The 18,266-nt window shown below is 45.8% G+C and overlaps 1 protein-coding gene across 1 annotated transcript in view; it reads left to right on the top strand.

The window, feature by feature from the left end:
• The window catches only part of TMEM116 (transmembrane protein 116), a 140,715-nt gene that overhangs the window by 100,984 nt on the left and 21,465 nt on the right, over positions 1 to 18,266 (top strand). Inside the window, exons 6-7 of the mRNA XM_086943075.1 lie at positions 1,858 to 1,941; positions 17,582 to 17,631. Coding sequence (XP_086799201.1) covers positions 1,858 to 1,941; positions 17,582 to 17,631 — 134 coding nt within the window. The remainder of the gene's footprint in view (positions 1 to 1,857; positions 1,942 to 17,581; positions 17,632 to 18,266) is intronic.

Raw genomic sequence — 18,266 nt, 5'->3', positions numbered from 1 at the left:
TTAGCATGAAGTTGGACTTCATGCTAATTTACCGAAAACTTACAAACGTGCACAAAATTGCATTTTTGAAAGTTGCATTTTACACACACACATGTCCTTGGGACATGTGTGTGTGTAAATTGCACTTATGTTTAATTTCAGGGGTGCAGGGAGGGGTTCTTTGGACCCCCCCTGCACCCTTGAAATTGCATTTTCAATTTGCGATTCACAAATGGAAAATCGCAAATTGTGAATGCCTTCCCATTGATTCCTATGGGCCTCTTGGCCCATAGGAATCAATGGAAATGGGATTCCTTAATTGCGATTCGCAAATTGAGAATCGCAATTAAGGAAAAATAAGAAATCGCAAAAATATTTGCGAAATTTTGATGCATTGCCGTTTGCGAATTCTTAATTGCGATTCCTTAATTTTCGCAATTAAGGATTCGCAAACAGCAACATTGATGCATGTGGCCGTATGTACTCGTTTCCCCCTTTTGGGCTTACTCAAGCCGTGGCAGTGCCAGCTGTGCCTGCAAAAACTGTATCCAGAAAGACGTATGACTACCCCAATCCCAGCTGGGGGTCATAGTTAAAAGGATAGTGAGGCACTGGCAACTGCTACATCTAATCTAGCAGAGAACTGGAGAAGCTCAAGAGGCCCGTTACAGCCATCCTCCAAGAGGCATGCAGAAGCGTGATGCTTCTTGGACAGCGAATGCTTGATGAACGGCTCTATCTTCTCAAGATTTATTCACTGTCCTGACATACATTGCTCTGACACTGCAGTGCCTGGGCATCTAGGAGTTGCCTCACTTGCTTCACCTACAAATAGGAGAAGCTGATAGGGCAGCTGCCATTTTTCCTGGTGCTCAGCAGCTTCACTGTATTGACTGGGAGCTGCATAGTCTACTCCACCTTAACATAAGTGATGCAAACAAAACAGTCGTGGCAGCTTTCAGCTGCCCAGTCACTGAAAGGGTCTAGGGTGAGGGACAAATGCACATTTTTTACCCCATGAACTTTAAGCAAGGTCAGTGGGCGATTGACTTGTAATGCCCATAGATGGTGCAGATGGTGGAGAGCTTGGCCCACACAAGAACTTGTAGGACCCCCCTTTCCACAGTTTAAAACCCCACTGCTCTATTTTTAATTTAATTTTTAATCTGCTAATCAGTTTCGCGACTCACCAGCCTCTGTAATTTCCTTCAACATAGTTTACGTGGTCATCTCTCCTTCTTATGATTTGGGCGGATTGTGAACTGGCATTGTGCTAATTCAAAAGAGCTCCCTTCAGTCAAGCACATTCTTTCGACAACTAACATGACAGAGGATCGAAAATCTCTTTTTTTGTGTTTCTTGAACCCCTGCAGTAGCCATTCAGATTTTTTTCATTCAACTTTTGATTCTCAAAGGGATTCGACACCCAAACTGTCCTGTTTAAAAACTAGTTTCCAGATTTACTTTGACTGAACCCCAGCGCCCGACGGATCAGCACCCGCCTTTTCCCCCCTTCCCTCCCTCGGTGCCTTGAGACCCTCACAGGTGAGTAGCCGCACTCTATATAAACCCTTGATTGATTGATTGATTGATTGACACCACAAAAATTGGTTTTGCTGTGTGATTTGTATAGGGCGTTCAGTGTGATGGGGCACCTTGTATAACCTTCACCCTCTTGACCAATTTGCTCAAAAGTAGATGCACCATATTAGGCAAACTCTAAAAAACGCATGAAGATTTATGGAACAGAGCTAAAGTTAATAGACATAACAATTGCTTTTCCTCTATAAGTGTGCTGAACCATAAGCCTCTATTGCAGATTCCTAGTTTGTTTACTTTAAAAATGTTAATATAATAAATCCTTCTTTATTGTTTCAGATATTTTATATGTCATCGTTTTTCTACACTGCACATTATACTTGGCAGTTGCATATCGACCTGAAAGATAAGATAAACAGTGTGGTAAGTATGTAGATTTACTTACAGTGCTGGATGTTAAGGGAAAGTGTATGTACCCCAGTTTATGACCTTACCTTACCTCAATAACCTATGCTTCTAACACCGTCACTTAAAACTTTGCAGTGACTCGTGTCTGTAGTGGAGGTAGTGAAGGGGATCAGAGCAAGCACTCTTTCACAGATATGTAAACATACCTAATAGGTTCAACTCTTACAATTTCCTTACCACATGTAGAAGACATGTAACCATTTGATCTTAAACCCATTGGCTCAGCCATGAATTAAACACAAAGGGGTAATTCACAAAGTCACGTGCTCCCATATGTGAAACTTACAATAGCACTTTTTAAATTCACAAAATTAGAAAGTGCACTTTTGAAGGGATTTGCTAAAGCACAATAGAAGCCCAATATAATATAACATTTTGCATCAACTTCCATCTCGGTGACCACAATGACATCAACACTACCAACCTCCTCTTTCTTTTTTTAAAAGTATTTTTATTGCATTTTCCAAACCTACACTTCCATGATAACAGTCAACAGTGGTGCCTAATGTTCTATGCAAGCACCATCAATCTGCAACTTATACAGTTCTTCAATGCAACACCTTGGTCGGTTCCAAATCTTGTGCATTTCACAACTTACAAACCATTTTCTGCATGTTATAATCAGCCAGGTGCAACCAACCCCTAAATGCCACCAAACATCCCAAACTCGTAGCACCCACCCCACTTCCATTCCCACCCCCCACCCCCACCACCGGTTTGTCTTCCATCTAACTATTCACTCTATCAGGTGTCTCCAACTCAGAGGTCCTGATCAAATATACACTCACATTATTATCCCTGTAGTGTGTACGTGCTGCATCATCTTATTTATCTAGGACAGCTAAAGCAGTGGTTTCCTCCTAGTGACCACTTCTCCCTTGGTATCCGTCACCGCGGTCCTATGGTGGGGTTGCCTCTACATTAATTTCCGATTCTTTTAGTGACTGAACCAATGCCTCCCAGGCCTGTGCAGTCTCCAAAGCTTTATCCTTATGAAGTCGTCGGGTTCGTTGAAGTCGGACTATACCTTTACTCTCTGCCCATTTAGCTAAGTCTGCTTTCCATCTCCTAAAACTGCGTCCCTCCCGTGATCTCCAGTGTGCCGTTATTTCCTGCTTCGCCAATAGCAACCCCAAATCGATGAATTTACTTGTTACTTTCGTTTTAGCAGTGTGAGGGAACCAATGTAGCAACCATGCATCCGCATTGGCCTCTTATCTGGCAATCCGTAATGTCGCAGAGCAGATCCACCACTGTTTTGAATGTGGCTTCTCACCAATAAGCCACACCCAATCACTACACTCCCGCCTGAGAGGCAAATATATTATTACACCTTTGAATAATATACACTTTTAAGCATGTCTTACCACCCCTGGCACAGCAAGACTGCAACACAAAACAAACAGCAGCTTTTGAAAAGGAGTTTTATTTAACAACAATGCAAAGACTAACACTTTTAGAATAAGGCTTGGGGCTTATTACATAATACTCTCGCCTCGGTGCCACTCTAACCATTGGGTCCCACGCTGCAACTCTGAGCAATAGCTTGCTTAATCTCCAGTCCGGTCCCATCACCGCCTGGGATGCCTGGCTGCACCTTGGGGATGCCCAGTAAAGGGACCATCTCACAGGGAAAGCCAGGACGGGTTCCCCAGTGGTACAGCGCTGGGACGCTTCCGGGTAACCACGCGCTCTATAAATCCAACATTCATTCATTCATTCACTCTCTAAACAAAGGCTGTCTCAGATGCCAAATGCATTAGATTCAAATATATGTAGCAAACTTATAATCTAAAGGCATGAATCAATAACTATACTGCTTAATAAACAAGCAATAACTGATATAAGGTAAGATACACTGGACGTCTTGCAAGAGATCAGAAAGATATATATACAGAGTAGAGGATCACTCTGGATGTGTACCTCCCACACTACAAAGAAAACACCTCAAACGATCACAGCCGCTGGCTCACATCACAATGGCAATAATCACAAAACTCAATACATCACCTGATGCATACACTGCCCACTTCTGGCCGGGGTAAGTCTTCACACAGCCGGGGATAAGAGCTCAGCAATCAGGGTTGAATCCGAGATAGACACGTCTGCCCACTCGGAATCCAAACTCCCAAACTTCCACTTCCACCAGACCAGTGGAGGCTCCCCCTTTTAATGCAAGTGAAAACGTTGGTCGAAGCTTCTAGCAAGCATCGTCTCCTTTTCCCATCAGATTCCATACCACTCCATGACAAGGACACAGCATCGGTTGATCAGACCTTTGCTATGACTTCAAGAATGAGCCTGTATATTCCTCTGATAAGAACCTGTTTCTACTAGCATGCAGAGTGCAGAAAATAAGTGAAAGCAAAACATAACTTCTTACCTCGAAAGTCTCAGAAGATGGAGACAGCTCAGAAAATGGAGTTGCTTAAGCATAGGCCACTAATGCAAGATGGCATAAGATTATGCCAAAGCCAATAGGCAAGCCCTGCCATTAAGCAAGATAAAGTCAGAAAACAGAATGGTCAAAGCCAATAGTAAGAACTCATAATTCTCACCGAAGACACATCCCTACACAACTGCACGCCTTCAAATGCACATCCCACACGCTCTGCTCTTTGGCAAGACTGTTCCACTCAGTAACAGCTCCCACTGAAAGACAGCAAGATTACAGAACAGAAGAGAAGCAGGAAAATGCAGGATCATCCTACATTAAGGAACACACTAAAATCAATTAAAATGGTGGTGGTGAGGGTCATCATAGGGTGCCAAAATCACAAGAGTGGCTCATGTATTACAACCACCTCCTCCCAGTAGGTTCCCAGCTGCGGACAACTCCACATCATGTGCACAAACTCTGCTCCTTCTAATGTACATCTGGGACATTGGGCAGTATGAACGTTGAAATATTTCTTAATCTTAGCAGGGGTAAGATATGCCCTTTGCAGCAGGAAAAAATGTACCAACTGAAATCTAGCGTTTCTAGTGCTCTTCCATGCTCCCTTAACGATCTGTGCTCAGGCCGCCTCCGGGATCTCTTTCCCCAGGTCTGCTTCCCATTTCCTTTGCAATTCCTCGAGCCGTTCAGTTGCCTCCCCATCATACGCCGATATAAACACGTTCCCGCCTCAAGGTCCCCGTTGCCATCGCCACATATTGACACACCAAAGTTGTATGTGGTTCTGTAAGTCCCTCCCTCCTGCTTCTGCACTGCCATTAGCAAGGCTGAATGTAACAGGTAATCGCCACGAGGGAGATCATACCTGTCTTGTAAGGCCTGATAGGGTAGTAAAACCCCATCTTCATACAAATCCCCCAGCACATGTACTCCCAATGCCTCCCATTCCGATAGCGCTGTCCAATCCCCTCCATGGGGGAGTGCGGTGCATATTCCCAAAGGTATCTCCGGCGCATAAGTTTGAGTCACTCCCATTCTATGTTGGCTCCTGTTCCAACATAGCCGCAGCGTCTTTTCCTTGGTAGTAAGCTCGCCAACCTCAACCTCTGCTGAAGCACTATAAAGGATAAAACATGACGTGGTATCCAACGTCCGCCAGACCCTGCGGGACCCCGAAACTCTACTGCAACTGCCTGCGTAAGCCATTGCAATTGCGCAGCGAAGTAGTAGAGCTCAAAGTCCGGTACCGCCAGCCCTCCCTCTTCCTTCGTAGGCATCATTGTTTTCAGCGCTACCCGTCTCCTACCCGGTCGGTATGGTAGACAACTAGATTCCCAGCGGATACCTTGCACACGGGGAGCATCGACCGTCGTGGGCGTCACCTGAAACAAACAAGTCTTTGACCAATTCACTTTAAGCCGGGACACTCTACCAAAATCATGAAGCAATGTCGTCGCTCCCTCCAATGCTTCCCCTGTATTAGCCAAAAACATGAGTAAGTCGTCAGCATATAGGGATATATGCTGTTCATCACAGCGGAAGTCTAATCCTGTGTACCTCTGCCCCAATCTGGCGTGTATCGCCAGCGGTTCAATCGCCAGTGCAAACAATAATGGCGAGAGTGGGCAACCCTGCAGCGTCCCTCGCCCTACCATTCAGGAGGAAGAAACTACAGTTCCAGTCCTCACCCGGACCAAAGCCGAATTATACAAGACACTAGTCCACCCCACAAATGCGTCCCCCAGGCCAAACCGTTGCAGCACTCTGAACAGGTAGGGCCATTCTAAGCTATCAAACGCCTTCTCTATATCTACTGATAGGATAGTTGCCGATGGGTTCGCACCCTGTCCCTCCCCCATTATTCGAAGTAAGCGTCTCATATTAGTGGCGTGTTCCGATATGGTACAAATCCCGCTTGGTCACGATGAACCAGCTGGACCATATATGGGACGAGCCGAGCCGCAAGTATCCGGCTCAAGATCTTATAGTCAGATGTTAACATGGATAACGGGCGATAAGCAGTAGGATCAGAATCATCTTTCCCAGGCTTCAACAGAAGTATAATCGCCTCTCTTGTAGTTGCTGGTAACGGCCCGGTTTCTCTTGCTTCCTTACACACCGTTAAAAGTATAGGGGCCAAAGATCAATATAGGTTGAGTAGAATTCTATCGGCAGCCCGTCTATGCCTTGGGTCTTATTGCACGCCATGTGTTTGATCATACTTCTAATCTCACCCAGCGTAATCTCATGTCCAAGTTGTTCTACCTGTGCATCCTCTATACGTGGCAGAATTACATCTGTCAGAAAGGTGTCTATATCCCCCTCAGCCACTCCCAGTGTGCTCCTATACAATTCCTCATAATAGGACAGAAACTGCTCATTAATCCCCCGCTGAGTGTAAACCGGGATCCCCGTGTGTGGTGACAAAGTTAGTATGGGGGTACCCGAGGGGCCGGATTAGCCAACCAAGCCAGCAAAGTGCCCGCTTTATCCCGTTCTGCATGTGCCTTTGCCAGTTATTTCTTGTGATCAAAACAGTGCAACCTCTCTAATTGCACCGCCATAGCTTCCTTGCCCTGCTCGATTCTCAGGACGCGCCCGTTCGGCTGATGTCAAGCGCTGCTCAGCCAATTCAACCTCTCTCAACAGTGTCTTCTGCACACCCGTCATTTTAGAAATAAACAGCCCCCTCATCACAACCTTAAAAGCCTCCCATTCGAGTGCCCTTGTCGACGACGTTCCCTCATTCTCATGGAAATACTGTGCAATGCCCTCTCTGATAACTTCCTGGAAGACAGAGTCCTCCAAGGCGTCCGGCCGCAATTTCCAGGTCGGAATTGCTCAGGGGTCCATTTGAACTTAATTAACAGCAGGTTATGATCCGACAGCGTTCTGGTCAGATATTCACTATGGGCTACTGCCGCAAATACATCCGGGGAGCACAAGATGACATCCAGTCGTACATGCAGTTCGTGTAATGCAGAAAAAAAGGAGTAGTCTCGCTCCCCTGGGTGTTGCACACGCCACAAGTCTATCAGACCCATCTTTCTTGCCAGTCTCGTCTAATCTTGGCAAGTCTGTGAGTGGGAGAGTCAGGCAGCGGAGGGTGCGATCTATCTTCAGCTACATCCACTACTGTATTAAAATCCCCCCCCCCCCATAAGGACCGGGCCAGTCAGGAACTGCAGCAATTTACCAGATATCTGAGTGAAAAACTCCACCTGATCTACATTAGGGGCATACACACTACTTAGTATAATATCTCTCCCATGGAGGCGCCATTCCACCACCACAAACTTCCCCTCAGAGTCCACCAACTGACGCACGGGCTGGAAGGAGATCCCTGCCTTAATCCGTATCAATACCCCCCTAGCGAAGGCAAAATATGTTGTGTAAAATATCTGCCCCCTCCATCTGCGCTGTAATGCTTGACCTTCCGCTCGCGTTATGTGCGTTTTGTGAAGGAACGCAATATGGTCCCCCCTACGCACCAGGTAAGCGTGCACCCTATGACGCCGCACTATTGAATGCAGCCTTGTACATTCCATGTAATACACTTTAGTTCAGGTAATGTCCCCATATTGTCGGAATGTCCCTTCGATCAAGCGCTCCCTCCTGTCAATCACACCGGTGGCCCCACTTCCCCAACAAATAACCCAATATTCCCCATGCCCCTCCCCCTCAAGAATAGGCTCTAAGAATTTAGCTCCCATCCAAACTAAGTGAAAACTCCCACCCTCCCCAACTATGTCCACCAGTAGCCACTGAGGACGTACCTTAAGGGCAATGGAGGTGACCAGGAGCCAATAGGACTCGACTCTATGTATTACCCTGCTCCAATGCCCTACCCCAAACATATTGGGGGCCCTGGAATCCCAGGGCACCCTTCCTTTCCTGAGAGCCTCCATTGCAGAAATGTCCCAAAGCTTCGCAACCGTCCCCTCACCCTCCTCACTCATTGTCATATATGTGACCTCCTGGTACCAGTCCCGGCAGAGCCGCTACAAATTCCCCTTGCAACCTCACCCGGTCACTACCCCCAAACCTCAGGCATCAACCAGTTCGTCGGCAGTCCCAGGTGTGACATGAGGTAGTGAAGCACTTCCCGTCTCAGAAGCCTCCGGTCTTTCTCCTTGTCAGAGTCCGTATCCACAGTTGACTGCGTGTGTGGTTCATGTGAGATTGCAGTCTCTGTCTGCGTCACAGTGCGTTTCCCCACAGCCTGACGGCGTCTCCCAGTAAGCTGTGACCTGCGGGGGAGAGGTTCCCCAGAAGCCATCCGATCGGAACGACCTGCATCCCCCTTTCCTTTCGGTAATCCTCCAACCATCTCCAGGTCTTCTCAGGGCTATTGCTAAAGTGTGTATTCTCGTCCAGCATAATCTTAAGGCACGCAGGAAATATCAGTGAGTACTGCAGTCCCTCCTTCCGTAACTCATTTTTGACGACTAGGTAGGATGCACAACGGCGATGCACTTCAAAAGTGTAGTCCGGGAGCAGTGTTACCTTTCCATTGCCCACCTGGTATGGACCCTCCAAGTGTGCTTTGTGCAAGAGTAAGTCTCTGTCCTTATAGTGAAGGAGCCTCGCCACCACCGGTCTAGGAGGACGCCCTGGTGCTGGAGGCCACGCCGGGACCCTATGAGCTCTTTCCAACTTATAATATGGGGACAGCCCCTCCAATGCCGCCACTGTTTTCAACCACTCCTCCAGGTATTCCACCGTGCTGGCCAACTCCTCCCCCTACGGCAGCCCCACCACTCGTATATTATTACGGCGGTTGCGGCCCTCCGCATCATCAGCTCGCTTCTCAAGGCTGCGCACTCTGCTCAGCGCATCTCACATTGTGGCTTCCAGCATCTTCTGTGCCGGTTCCACCACCCCCAGAGTCGCCTCCGTTTGCTTTACTCTGTCCGATGGCATGATCCGCGCGGAGGAGGCCCAGCCCCGTGGCCACCTGCGCAATATCCTGCTGTAGTGCCTTTCGAGTTTCTGCTATGGCTGCCAAAAGTTGGTCAACTTGCTGCTGCATCAGGGGCTCAGATGGGGATTCCATTACAACATGCTTTTCCTGTTCCGCTGCTGTTTCCTCAGGTTCCTGGGATGGGCCCCCCTGTTTCCCTCACGGCTTTCCCATAATGCTGCCCGCTTCTCAGGTCAAAGCCGCCATTGGGGGCCGCCGTTAACAACAGGTCTCTCCCTTGAGCCAAGCAAGCACCTCCTGACCTCCTCGGTGAAGAGGCCGAAGGGGTACTATTCAAAGTGCTAAGGGCTCACCTTGATCCTCAGGGCAGTAGGTAGTCCCGTTCCCCAAGGTCCCTGAAATGCTCACACTTCTGTACTCTATTGGGTCGCAGTCCTTTGCTGCTGAGACGGGCACCATGTTACCACGTTAGACACCCTCTGAGCCAGTCCGGGCCCCCTATCAGAGCAACGTCACTCCCCGGCGCCCAGGAACGGACCAGGTTTCGCTGATGCCCCGAGGGGCCCGCAAATCTCTGCACAGCCCGTCCTCCTGCAACAAATGGCCCCCCCTAGGTATATGTCGCCACCTGGCGTCCTCTCGCAGCGCCTTATTCAAAACTATACACCTCTACAACAGCGAAGGCGGGATTGTGACACCCCTCTTCGTCTCCTTAAGTTGCGCCAGTAGATGAGGCGTTAATGCAACCGCTACATTCCGCCACTCATTGGGTCACACCTCCCAGCGTCGCTTCCCTGCGTCCCAGTCCTTGTTCCTGGCACCGCCAGGGACCTCAGTTCAGTAGGTCACCTCACCACTAAATCAGAATTGCCCTGCGAGCATGCCTCAGAGCTCTCAATGTCCCCCGCACTGGTCGCGCACCCCACGTCTGCCAACGCTGGGTGGAGATCCCACCGGGGCCAGGGTACCTCACCTGTCCTTCAGGTCTCGCCATCCACTGACCCACAGGGAGCAGTCCTGCACTCTCCTCTTATGGCAGCAAACCCGGAGATCCAGGCAGGACCTGCGCTCCCTCCGCAATGGAGACAGTCATAAGATCGTGGGAGCACCCAGGGCAGCCACTTCAGAAGATCCCCCTCTGCCAACAGCGCACTTCGCTCAGCGCCATCTTGGTTCTCGGGTCAATCCCGCTGCCTCCAACGACCTCCGCAGCCGCCAGATCCCGGTCCACTCAAAGGTCACCACTGCCGCTCTTTCCTAACCCTGTGTGTCTCCGGGGGCCCCAGGTGCAGGTGCGGCTGGGTCCGCGTTCTCCCATCAAAGGCCGGCCCGCAGCGCTCTGTCAATGGTTCCCCGCAATGGCCGCCAGAGTCGCCCAAGGCAGGGGCTACACCCAACTGGCCGGTGCGGGCAACACTCCAGCACTCACCCGCTGCCTGACCGCATAGGAGGGATCCCCAGAACGCTCCTGCAGCTGGATCGTCCCCTGCTTCATGCGGCAATATCCCCGCGTCACAGCCCGGCTTCTTTTCCTTGCACGATGAGGGCAAGACAGCAGCTGCTGCTCCTCTCGGGGCACCGATGGCTCCCCCAGGGTCACAGTCAAGTCACTGCTCCTCTCCTGTAGTCCAGACGGCAGCCAGGTCGCCAGTTCACGGGGCTACTCGCTCCAGTGCAATCTCTCAAGCATCACGTCTGGCCATAATGTGGAAGGGATCGAGTCCGGTCTCCCTGCTCCTCACTGCCCCCGCTTCTCGGCGCCTATCCACTTTGGTTGAGTTTCGCTGCTAGCGGGTCCCAGATCTCATAAAGCTGAGATCCGGATCCCCAGCCGCAGCACAATGGCTTTCTTTACAGGAGAAACACCGGGGTCGGCGCGGAGCTCCGAGCTCACACGACCATCTCCATCAGCTCCTTGGCCACGCCCCAACACTACCAACCTCCTCGACAGCATGAACAACATTGACTCAACCATCTCACCCAAGATCCCTAGCACACCACAGGCTGCCCGCTAGAACCCATCTTCTTCTCCATCGACCACATTACGTACAGCCACACCATGGAATTCAACTGGATCAGCCACTCCATCGTCCACTTCAACAACATCAGCTCACAGACCTCCACCCCAGCCAGCCCAATGCCGCCCCACTGCAGCTAGAGAAAAGTCTCAAAGGACACATTGACCAGTGCCCTCAACGCCACCCACCCCATCTCCTCCCTCCAACAACCTAGACCAGAACATCAGAAACTTCAATAATTGGATCACCAACTGCGCCACCAGCGTCGCTCCCATCAGCAACAACACCTTCAAAAGGCCCACCAAGCAGTCTAGCTGGTACACGGAAGACCTCTAAACTGCTAAACGACACTGTAAATAGCTGGACAGGAGATGCACACCTGCAAGAACATGACCAACAAGAATGCCTTCAAGAGAGCCCTCAACCTCTACCACACAGTTGAGAGAATCAAAGAAAAAGGCCTTAGCCTCACGCATCAAATCAGGCTCCAATAGCGACAAAGAACTCTTCAACATAGTCAAAGAATTCTCCAACCCCTCAGCTGCAACAAACAAAATTATCCTCTCACAGGAACTCTGTGACAAGCTTGCAAACTTCTTCCATGACAAGATCGCCTACATCTACAGAAACTTCAAACACCAACCCAAGGCCAACAACTTCCTCAAGCAACAAAACGAACCCACTACCACCATAGACATCCGAATAACCAAATGGGCCCAGCTCACCCCACAGGATGCTGCCTCCAACGTGAACTCGGTCCACTCACTTACCCCACCCAACTCATGCACTCAACACATCTTCAACATAGGCGAAGCCAGAATCAGCCACATGCTCACTACCTTGTTCAACACCTCAGTTACCATGTCCCCCTTCTCCGACGACTGGAAACATGCAGAAGTCAATGGCCTACTAAAGAAACCATTGGCTGACCCCAGCGAACTCAACAACTACAGACCAGTCTTCCTGCTCCTGTTCCCAGTCAAAGTATTAGAAAAAGCCATCAATCCACACATCTCCTCACATATGGAATGGAACCTCCTTCTCAACTCCTCCCAATCCAGATTCCGCAGCAACCACAGCACAGAGACATCCTTCATCGCGGATACCACTGACATCCAAGCGCTATCCGACCAAGGAGAGACTTCAGCTGTGATCCTCTTAGACCCCTTGGCAGCCTTTTATACAGTCTCCTACCACATAGTCATCACAAGGCTGCACAACATAGGCATCAAGGAGCCAATCTCAGATGGATCTCCTCTTTCCTCACCGGGAGAACGTAAACAGTCTGCCTTCTCCCTTCACCTCAGAACCCAAGGAAATCATATGTGGAGTACCCCAAGGATCCTTGCTCAGTCCCACCCTCTTTAACACTTATATGACACCTCTGGCCAGCATCACCAAAACCTGTGGACTCAACATCATATCCTGTTCGATGAGACATAACTCATCATCTAACTTTCTGAAGACACCACCAACACCAACCTCGACAGCTGGATGAAAGACTTAGCCAACTGGATGAAGGATTGCTGCCGAAAGCTAAACTCCAACAAGACTAAGATACTGATTTTCAGAAACAAAAGCTTCCCATGGGACACATCCCTCAACCTCGGACCTACTCCCACCCCTACCGATCACTCTAGGAGCCTAGGCATCATTCTGGACAACATTCTAACCATGACAACTCAGGTCAACCCTGTCTCCTGCTTCTTCAACCTTTGCATGCTTCGTAGACATTTAAATGGCTACCCCAAAGCTTATGACGCACCATAACCCAGGCCCTCAACTGGAGCAGACTGGACTACGGCAACGCTTTCTACCCAGCTCACCTCCTCTGCTCAAGACACACCATCACCCAAGGCCATATCTCCAGCCAACTGGAATTCAGCAAATCTCTCTACACAGGGATTGCAGCTCAGCTCCTCCGACGACTAAAGCACCTACAGAATCCTGCAACTAGACTTGTCCTGGATCTCCATAGACATACTCACATCACCCCTTATCTTCGAGAACTCCACTGGCTCCCTGTGCAGAAAAGATGTCAGTTCAAGCTCCTGGCCCATGCATACAAGGGCCTTCACAACTGCGGTCTCGCCTACTTAAACCACTGCTTGAACTTCCAGCAGCCCAACAGACACCTCTCTGTTACACATCTCTTTCTCCAACCCTCACTCCCGCATCTGATGTAGTACATGTGCTACCTAGCAGCAAAGACATGGAATGAGCTACCCTTTCATCTACGGACCTCCCATCTCTTTCAGAGTTCCAAAAGTCCCTTAAAACCTGACTATTCTGTAAATCAAGTGGACCCTTCTAGCGCCTGGATACTCTTAATGGTGACAAGACGCACTTTACAAATCTATTGATTTTAATGATTTATGCATGAGAGTCCACTCCTAGTCGGTAGAGAGCAGGCTTTCCATGGTGACAACACCCTGGAATATGTATGCATATCCATGAAGTCATGATTTTTTTTGTTTTTACAAGCCTATCCACAATCCTTTCCCATGCTAGAAGCAGTCAGAGATAGGAGAAAATCCATTTCTACAATGAAAATGGGAAGGGATACCTCCAGTCTGTTGAAGAAAAAACGTGCATTTGTACAAATGCAAAGGCATTTACCTGCTTACAGTTATGAATGCAGAACTACCTTTGAATAGACATGTTTGTGAATTCGCAAAACAGTTACAGATTTTTAGAAGTACTCTTGGAAACCTTTGTTAATTTTAGAAAATCATAAACCTGCATCGAAATGTGGGCTAAACCTACCAGCGCTTTTTTTTAAAGATAGGACCCTAATGGAGTTTGTGAATTGGGCCCCAGGCATTAGGAAGTCTATAGATTGTAACTTTCCTTCTAGAGTTTGCGTAAATTTCTAACTTCACAGGGAAGTTGCAAAAATCTCTAGGACTGCACACTGAAATCCGTATAAATTGTAAATTATGTTATTAAAGATATTGCTTTCCGGTGGATGGGATGAAATGGGACAGAAATGTGCACTTGTGAGGGTAAAATCTTTTCCCTTTTTATCCATAAAGAAAACCATTTTAGATGTAGAGAAATCCCATTGTATATACTCCTATAAAATATGTGGGTGAAAGGAAATATTTACAGACCCATTTGCATGGCTGCTCCTAATTTGTTTGAGCATAAATGTATCTGGGCATTTGGGATGGAGTAAAATGCTTTGGGAATGGTTGTGTATTCCAACAAAGGCCCGAAGATGAATAGCCACCACATTCCCAATGGTAACCCTACTATATCATCTTAAGAACGCCCATGTCCCCATTGCAAAGCCTGTTTTGTGAACTGGGTCCAACATTTCCTACATTGCTGAAGCAAATAAAATAATTGGAAACTTCATAAAAGAAAACTAGCAATTCAGCTGAACAAAAAAGCTATTAATGTTTATTTGTAGAATTGTGGCATTTCATATGAAAATAACACAAGAAGGCACTTGAATATCCAAATGAGTGCAGCACTTTTCATTTTTTGTAAGAAAACAAGAACTGGATGAAGCTTTAACAAATTAGCATTGTATGATTGAAGCTGGTGCTTAGTGCACGGAGAAATATGTTAGGCTACCATCAGTTTCCTAGAGCATTTCTACAATTTGTTTGAGCTCATAGGGCTTTCAAAGTCTGGGCATCTTTTAAGATACTGCAATTCTCCTTGATGGAATCAATGTGGTCTAAGGTCATTTAAATACGGGATAGGGTATCCCCTTCCGTACATTATAAGGATATTACAAGTCACCAAGTAGAACCCATGACATATACAGGAACGAGGCTGAAGGCCGAGTTCCTTTATAAGGTTATGAAACTCCAAGGTGACTTGCAATATCCTTATCATTTACGGCAGGGGGTACTTTATACCATATAATACACGGTCACACCATCACCTTTCCCACAAATCACCTAAATCCTTGGTAAATAGATCTTTCAAATGAAATGTAGAGAATGTTTGCAAACATGAAGAATATAAAAAGACTCTGTAGAGCAACACTAAACACATATAAAGGCTGTTAGATATCTGTTGCAAAAAGGTATTAGAATCGATTTAATACAAGCCATTTTTTGGCGAGATAGCACGGTATGTGTAGAAACATGCAGAAAGATTCAAATTTTTCTATAATTACCTAGGAGTTTAAAAAAAGAAAGATGTTGCAAAATTTTTATCCTTTCTGGTTGTCGATATATAACTAGAAAAACAGAGCAGAAGACACAAAAGCATTTCATGTGTCCTCCATGACCTGAGCTGCCTTTCCCCACAGGTGATGGCTTGGGCAGCAGGCATTGTGATGTAAGAACTCAGCTGTAATAAGTTATTACAGTTGAGTTCTGATGTAATTTCTTCATAATCTGCGACTCTGTGCCTCACAAGTTGCTGATTATAAAGTAATTAGAGACAGGCTTTTATACAGGGATTGCAGAATCCCAAGCATTGTATTTGGGTAAAGAGAATCTTTCTTCCAGTGTTTATGGTGATTTTTATTGAATAGAGAATAGGATGTGTCTGATCTAGCCAGGGACACTTGCAGTGCATTGTGTGTATGGATTTTAATAATACTGAAAAATACCCCAACATTGTTGTTCATTCTCCATTGCTCAAACCTTGCAACACTTTTCCAACTCACTCGTTTTCTAGTAGATGTTCCTTTTTTTCTTCTATGCATCCAGGAAACATACTTGCTAGCTCTGTAGCGAAGGAGCAGTCATTGGCTGTTCCATTGATTTAGATATAGTATATTTGCATATTCCTGAAGTACCAAATTCACTCCACTCAGTATACATAATGAAAATTCCCGCCCATGTACACTAATAATGGAATTCGTGTTCACTGTTTAAACCAATTAAATGAAGTGAGATTAGGAATGCTGATCTCTGCTTTCTCTGTGGTTCTGAGCAGGTGCCAAAATTAATATTGCAAATGCAGTTAAGCGTTACATTTACACGCACAGAAATGTGGGCTGACTACATTTTCAAATGTGGAAATGCTTATGCATTTCATGACTCTTGAACATTTGCGTCTGCCACAGATTTTCAAGAGTATTTTGTTGGAATTCTTTGAGAATACTAACAAATTAGCTTCAAAAGTATGAATAATTGCATGAAGGCCACTTTTTGATTCTGGAACATATTTGTTACTCTTTAAAAATAACATTAACAATATTTTATTATTAATTTTTATTTTAGTTGATCAGTTTTTATGAAATAAGGTAAGTTCTAGTGGTTAAGCTGTCCAACTCAACAATAGACTTAGCACAAAGATCTTTCAGAAACGCAATAATGTAAATAAACAGGCATCATATATGTTGTGGCGATATTACGTTTTTAAAAAATATTCCTAAAACCAGATTTTTACAACAAATAACCACATAAAACTGTAAACTTGTGGAAATCTCCCTCTTGGAAAAATAAGGTCACTTTTAAAATAAATAATCATAATGTTATTGTGTTACCTTTTTCTTTCATTGAGTTACTGAAAATATTAGAAAGAGTGATCGAGGGGATAACTTGATGAACTGACCGAAAAAGATGCTAATCAAATAGATTTCGCAGAGATAACTTTAAATTAAAATGTTTATAAATGAGAATGACAATATTTGTAGGGAGACTTTCTAGCTTACCCATAGAATGAAAATGTAGGTATGCTCCAATATGTTTTTATTATAATAATTAACATAATGCAATAAGGAATTGTTGGAACCTTTTTAATGCAAACATACCTTTGTTTTTAATGCGTTGAGTGGGTGGGATTTATTTAATTCATATTCTTTTTTTAAGTAGCTGCTAGTAAACGAAATTGACTGTTTCCTTGAGATCTGGTTTCCGATTAGTATTTATTAATTTCATGTAATATTTTACACACATTTTCTAAGAATCATTCATTATCCAGTCTAGGTCTACCGGTTCATTGTCAAATATTAATTAACAATTCATCCCGTTGGTAACTAGTTATCCTGTAAAGGTGTTTGGGTACTTTACTGTAAAAATCCCCCTTGAAAAATCTTGGGGTCCAGATTATCAAAGATTCTCTCCCTTTGTACGTTTTGTGAATAATGGTCACGTTGCTGACCTGACACAGTATTGTATTTGAATGGGATTGAAAAAAAAAAACGTTTGAATCTCAAGTGGGTACAGTATGTTTTTAACGTGTACATTGATTTGCAGATTTGCCACATTGATAGTTAATCTCATAATATCATGTTGTATAAAAGAGCGAATGTTGATACTACCAACACTTACATTTATGCAGGCATCAGCACGATCAAGTCTTCTTAGGCGAATGGCAATAATCTTATCAAGGTAAGGGTTTGTTTTAATCAGTAATATGCTTCATCATCATTGTGGTAAGGGGTAGGCCAAGTTGGTCCACGCAGGATGATCTATTTCCATTCAAGTAATTTAAATCAGAATAATTTAGGGAGTGGAACTCCGGAAATTCTGCATGTATCCAGCCTTTGTGGAGATAGGTGTTTAGAATTACCCTACAGTATGGCGAAAGTGTATGTTTTCTACTGCTCTTGCTGTCTTGTACATCCTTTTTGTTGAGTTTCATTGGGATAACCACTCTTGTGAATATTGCAAGAGAGACATTTCCCCCAGTGGGATGTTTGATACTGATACGGTGGAAACCACATAGCTCCATTTTGGTAGGTTACATGTGAACGCACTGGGGGATTTATTGGTTTAACTCTATGGATGCCATAACCCATAGAGTATTTTATTTGATGGTGCAACACAGTTTAGCTGAAGGGAATGAGCAATTGGTCAAAGTACCAGTGCATTCTATATAATCAGGTTGAAGAAAATACTTTACACAAAACAAAAATTAGGTCAATAAAAAACATGCTGGTACCATGGCGTTATTTTACATGTAAAATATATTGAAATATCTTATCTATAGAAGTGTCATAAATATAAATTTCTTTATTTCTTTG

This window comes from Lissotriton vulgaris, chromosome 11 (assembly GCF_964263255.1).
Source record: "Lissotriton vulgaris chromosome 11, aLisVul1.2, whole genome shotgun sequence".
Lineage (NCBI taxonomy): Eukaryota > Metazoa > Chordata > Amphibia > Caudata > Salamandridae > Lissotriton > Lissotriton vulgaris.
Note: the sequence above shows the minus strand (reverse complement) of the source record. Positions and strands in the feature narration are given on the sequence as shown.